This window comes from Egretta garzetta, unplaced genomic scaffold (assembly GCF_000687185.1).
Source record: "Egretta garzetta isolate BGI_Z169 unplaced genomic scaffold, ASM68718v1 scaffold993, whole genome shotgun sequence".
Lineage (NCBI taxonomy): Eukaryota > Metazoa > Chordata > Aves > Pelecaniformes > Ardeidae > Egretta > Egretta garzetta.
This window is the reverse complement of record NW_009259051.1, coordinates 76,855-82,856: the sequence shown is the minus strand read 5'-3', so window position 1 is coordinate 82,856 and position 6,002 is coordinate 76,855. Positions and strand designations below refer to the sequence as shown.

Sequence of the window (6,002 nt, the reverse complement as noted above, 5' to 3'; positions counted from 1 at the left end):
CTTACTACCTTTAAGTCCTGATACAGATTTTTAATTCTGTCCATTTTCAAAAGCTGAATGGATTGCCAAGACTTTAAAGACTCCCTGAAGCTAAGAAGAACTGAAATTAATGATTTCTATCTCTAGGGAAGGTAAAAAGGGTTACACTGGGAGTATTAATCCATTCTAGGCTGTAATTACATTTTAACAAGAAAAATGGGTTTGTATGTCACTTAATTATACCTCAATATCCGTCTGGAAATCAAACAGGTCAATTCGCTGCCAGTTACTGCCATCCAGGGCCAGAACATTCCATGCCTTTATCGGGGGAAAAAAACGTAAATGTGTTGTTAATATGAAAAAAAAACAACAACTAATGCAAAAAACCAAATGCTGGTGGGGACCTAGTTACAATTTGTTCCTTCTAGAAACAACATTCTGCCTCAGATGTAAAAGCAAGTAATTACAGCCAACAGGAAAGGAAAGCTCTGCAGTTACCGGAACCACTGGCTTGGGCAGGAGTCCCCTCACCTACAGGCCATGCTCTTCACAAGTCCCCTGACCAGGCAAACCTGTGGGGCCCCAGCCACCACCGCTCCATGGGTGGTGCAGATGCTGAGCCCAGGACAGAAGGCAGTGCTGGAGCATGGGCATCTTTGCCGTCTCGGCTGGAATCTAATGCCCTCTGCAGCATCACCAGCTAACCCAACACCGTTAAAGGATGCTAGCAGGACCAACATGAAGGTGAAGGAGACCAGGACACAGGCAAGCCCCAGAGGAGACCCTACGAAGCTAGTAGGGGGCATGAAGGGCTCAGTGGCACTGGGGCAGAGGACTACGTGGTGAGATCCCGTGAGCGGTGGGTCAGGCTGTCATCTTGCACACCTTCTCCCTTGACTCCAGCAGAAAGAGGTGTTCAAGGCAGTTGCACAGCTTGGATGCGTGGGGTGCTGCGTCCCACAGATTGGGAAACCCAAAGCTCTGTAAGCTGCCCAGGTAAAGCAGCCAGCTCTTACCCGAGACCTACACACCACTGCCCGAGCGACAGTGTTTGCTACCGCTGACTTAAGTGTTTGCTTTGGGTTTTTTTAAACAAACAAACAAAATCTCACTTGGTTCATGCTACAAATGGATGAGAACCAGGAACTGAAAGTTAGCAATTCTGCCCTTAATGAATCAAAAAGGTTGTCAACGCAGTACTATACTTCAAGCTTTAATTACGCAATCAAAGTAAACAACTAGATCTCTTAATAACCATGAGTCCATCATTACAAAAGAGCGCATGTATATGTATATAGGCATATTTTTATACTACATCTATTACATGCACTAGGCTACATCTCCATCACAGTATACCAGCTCTTGTGCAAGACAGGTATAGACAGCTGACAGAACTGTAAGCATGAATTGTTTTTCTGCATTTCAAATCTCATTGCTGATATTTGTTTTAAGGCCTAGTTATCGCCATGATAAAAGCAATAGCTCCAGTGGAAAAGAAGTGCATCAGTGGATGCAAGTTATATCACAGTGTATTTTAATGTGTAACGTAGGCAACTTCACACACAGCCTTTCTGTGGCTCTGTGCAGCTGCTTTTGTCCTTTACAATACATGCTGTGGTACATAATGACTGATGTGTTCTCTGATGCCCTGTGGACTGTGCAAACAGGAGCGAGCAACAAAAGGAGTACACCTTGACATTGGCAAGTATCTCTGACAGCCCGTTTTGGTCAACATTGTTCTGCTGGAGCAGTGAATTTCAGCTGCAGGATCTTTCACTAGACGACCAATGTTCTTCAGAGAACATGGGATAACAACCGTAATGCCTAGACATCACATAGGCTATTTTTTAATGCTATTAAAAATGCTTAAGCATAGTCTTTGTTATTCTTATGCACTCTGAATAACGAAACGAGTTATGGTTCAAGTACGAACCCGAGATTGATCAGTTTAGTACAGGTGTCACTCAGCACCAGCCCTGCCAGTACAGTGAACACACCAGTGCAAACACCTTCCCCTGCGACCGACTTCCTGCTTGCTGTAGTAATGCTTCCTCTGGTGTCTTACTAGATACTGGCAGGATAAAGTATCTGAACAAATCCGGTAGCTCTAGATAACTGGACCCGCAGTTGGAGGAATGTTCCCAAGCCAATAATCCAAGCTGGATTTCATTACCTGAAGCCCACGGAGCTATGAGCTACTTAAAAGAAAAAAAGCGACCCTAAACAAAACAGACTCATTTTTTTCCTTCCATGCTTACTCCAACTCCATCCAAGCAGGAAAGTAAACTTTCATTGACTGTGTGGCGTCTTTGTGAATCAAAATTTCTATAGCCCCACCAGAACCCACAAGATGCCACTTTAGACTCATCCAAGTTTGGTATTTTCATCAGCGCGGGCCTCCTGTACAAACCCAGGCTGACTGCAGAGTTCTTGGGCACCTTCGTAACGTGCTCAGGGCCTGGGACACTGGCAAAACAGTATTTGAGCTTTGAGTCCCCCTTCACTGGTGCCATCAGAAGTTTCTGGTACCGCAGCGTTAATATGGGACACTAAATAACAATAGTTGAGTTGCACAAAGCTCCCTGGTACAAACCCTCCCAGTTTGACATCTAGGGAAGGCTGGAGCGAGGGGATCGTCACCCAAATCCAATCAACTTTAAAATCCACAAGCAAGGAGGAAGGTGCTTACCCTGGAAACTTGAGCACAACGACACAGAGTGACCACATCCAGGAAAGAGAAAATTCTGTAACAGAAATAAGATACCTTATTAGTTATCTGCATTTAAAACAACGAGAACATGGAAAACAAAGAGGGGGGAGGGGGAAAAAAGGACTGGAGACAGCAAAACTTCTTTGTAATTCAGTTGAAAGCTGAACTGTGAAAAGAAGCGCAGACCTAGCAGTTAACAAGTGACAGCAAAACACCGATACTGAGCCACTGTGAAATATTCATCTCATGCCTCGTAGTATTTACCAACAGGAACCTGAACGATTATTTATCAAAACAGACGCTGACAGGTATTGTGTAGCTTAGCAACCAAACGTTAAGTCAGGATACGGCCGAACAAACAGTCATGTTGGGCTGTTTCGGCTCCTATTCGACACAGGAGCATCGCTGCGCCCAGCACCTCCGTTCAACAAACCCAACATCTTTAGCAACAGCTCTCCACAAGCAGGCAGCGTAATAATTAACAGTTAATAGATCAAAGCAAGACGACAGCCTGATTTCGGTGCGTGGATTATTTCCTCTTTTTTACACAGCTGTGCTAAATATGAAGTGTTGTTAACACAGAGGGAGGAGGAGTATTTTGCTCTGCAACGCTGCAAAGCAACTTGCACGGCCGGATGATTTGTTCGATTGTGTCAGGACGGTGTCGAGGAGAGACGCCTTTAGGATTAAGCCGATGCGGTCACTCCTCCGTGGTATGTCATTCCTCTGCCAGGGCATACCCAAGTGTTCAGGCCAACACCCTGGTGTTGCTGTCCTATTTATTGGGATAATGGCATTAGACAGTAATACTTTGCAATGTTACACTGGGCTAAGACGTCCGTGCTTTTATCTCAGGCATATACACCCCTATCTGTGAATGCAGGAAGTATCGAGGCCAGTTAAAGCTCCCGAATCCGTACCAACACAGCAGTATGGTTATGTTACGGTTTATGGTTATTCAAACAATCACATGCCACAAAACAGAGAAGGTCACGTGGACAGCAGAAAGAGAGCGAGGCCTCGTTCTCTTTGACAGCAATTGTAAAACCACAGGATGAAATGATTTTGCAAAGATAACACCAGTGTTTGACTACAAGACAACACTTGCACATATGCTTTAATATTTTAAACTTGAAGACCACCAGAAAGAGAAGGCAAATGTTACCAGATGCAAGTGTTAAAGGTACGGGGCAAGTAATTTTGTTCCAGTGCTATACGCTGTTTTATTAAAATACACTTGTCAGGTAAAGTAGGGTTGTCCAGGAGAAATTCAGAGAACCAACAGAACTCCATGGCTCCAAACCCCTCCAGACGTTCTCAGGAGAACAGCATAAGCCTGGATTAGCGATCATTTGGATACCTGCAACACCTTGAGTCATCTCCCCACAAGACTGTGGGCTTGGAGGGGGGCATGCATAAGTTTTCCTATATTCTCAGCAGAGCTGCCCATCCTGGAAGACGTTCAGAAACGAGAAGACGTTGCTGGCAGCATGTTCTCTTGGTGTGACTTCAACACTTAACAAACACCCTGTACTAACGTGTTACTGAAACTCTCACATAAAACCAAGCAAGCTGTACGATGTACTCATCTCCCCAGGTAAGTACAAAGAATACATTTGAATAAATAGCACGGATACTGATAAAGCCGGGGGAAGAGGTGCTGAACGAACAAACATCATGTGCATCACAGATAAACTGCACTTTGTCCTAGAGATAAATGACCAGGGGTTACCCAGGCTTCTGCTACCAACACCAAGTTTTGCATGCACATTAATACGCGCCGCACACCTTCACGGACACCCGTGTATTTGTATATTGTGATATGCAAGTGGCAAATCCTGGATTTTTCAAGTTTTAGGAGAGGATGCAAGCAAGACTGAGATGACGTGATAGAACCATTGCATGACCGAGCTTTCTTCACAAGCAGGTATTTAAAAAGCACTTTAGAAACATCCATGTTGGTAGATGTTACCAATAGAGGATGAACGGCATATTATTTATCAAAACACAGATGCTTACAGGTATCACGTAGCGTAACAGTCAAACATTCAATAAAGTCAGGATGTAGCAGAATAAACAGCCACACGCTTCTCCTGTGCTTCTCTACTGCCCAAAGATACTCCCAGATTCGAGGAGTTTGATTCAAGATACTTCTCAGCTGGTCCTCACGCATCTCATCATGAGACAAAATTTACAGTGACACGCTGAGATACACGCAGTTAAGAGGTCTGGAGAAGAGCTAACGCACACTTGACTGTAACGCTGTTTTGGGAACCCACATCTGGATTTGAGAAGCAGTTCCATGCTTGCTTTCAACTGCTTATAGACATGTCTTCCCCTTGAGTGAAACGTTACTTCTTCGTGCATGTATGTGAGTGCTGAAGATTTATTTCGCACAATGTCAATGTACAGCAAGACAAGGAAAGCCTAGGGAAACAATAGAAGCTAGGGAAAATTCTTACTTTCACCCTAGATTGCCATCATAGTAGCAACCAAAAAAAAAAAAAAAAAAAAAAAAAAAAAAATCAAACTCCATGGGAACAGCGGCTAGGTCAGTAACTACGTAAGCTTTCCATATTTTCATTAAAATTGCTTTCTCCATGGAAATCCCAGGCAATTAATAACCATCTCATCCCTCCATTAGGGTTATTAGGTCTTGGCTAAATTCTTTCCTACTTCCTGCTCCTCCCTTCCCAGTCTACCCACACAGTAAAAGGGATGTGAACATGGCAGAACAATTTCCCCTCTCACCTCTGGGGTTAACATTGCCAAGCTTTGCCGGGAGTTCCCTTGTTGGACAACTCGGGGACTTTCGGCTCTGAAAAGCTTAAGTGGTTTTGTTTTTGGTTTTTTTTTTTTTCTTTTCCCAGTGTTTTCTGAACTGCTCTTGCATTTGTTCAAGAATATTAGCCAATGACTCAGCAGAATCAGACGGCAAAAATTACTCTTTCAGCAGCAGTCACTACGGCGTCGTGCATTTTGGTCATTTCCCAACTGGCTTCAACCACAACCCTTCACATGGAGAGAACAGCAGGAGCACAGTTAAAATCTTGCAGGCACAACGACCCAAGCTAAGTTTTCTAACACAGCCCTGAGGACAGGTTTTCTTGTTCTCCAAGGAGCTGTTGGGGAACATTTTAAAAAAAAACCAAAACCAAACAAACCCAAACCCCACAAACAAGCTGCCCACATGGCTAAGCAAGGATTGAGCAGGCAATGCTTTCCAACATGAATACAGTACGGGTCATAAATGCTGTGTCTCTTTTCAGCACTCTGCACAGTGTAAGATAAAGCAAAGCTGATGTATAACCTC

The 6,002-nt window shown here is 44.1% G+C and overlaps 1 protein-coding gene across 4 annotated transcripts in view; it reads right to left on the bottom strand.

The window, feature by feature from the left end:
• FBXL20 (F-box and leucine rich repeat protein 20) overlaps positions 1 to 6,002 on the bottom strand; it is a 40,078-nt gene that overhangs the window by 14,836 nt on the left and 19,240 nt on the right. For 2 of the 4 annotated variants that reach the window (XM_009635121.2, XM_035890672.1), the window contains exons 3-4: positions 2,669 to 2,723; positions 223 to 297 (exon numbers count right to left, since the gene is read on the bottom strand). In XM_009635121.2, coding sequence (XP_009633416.1) covers positions 223 to 297; positions 2,669 to 2,723 — 130 coding nt within the window. Of the gene's footprint in view, positions 1 to 222; positions 298 to 2,668; positions 2,724 to 6,002 lie in introns of those variants that run through there. The other 2 variants (XM_035890674.1, XM_035890673.1) reach the window with 2 other exon arrangements.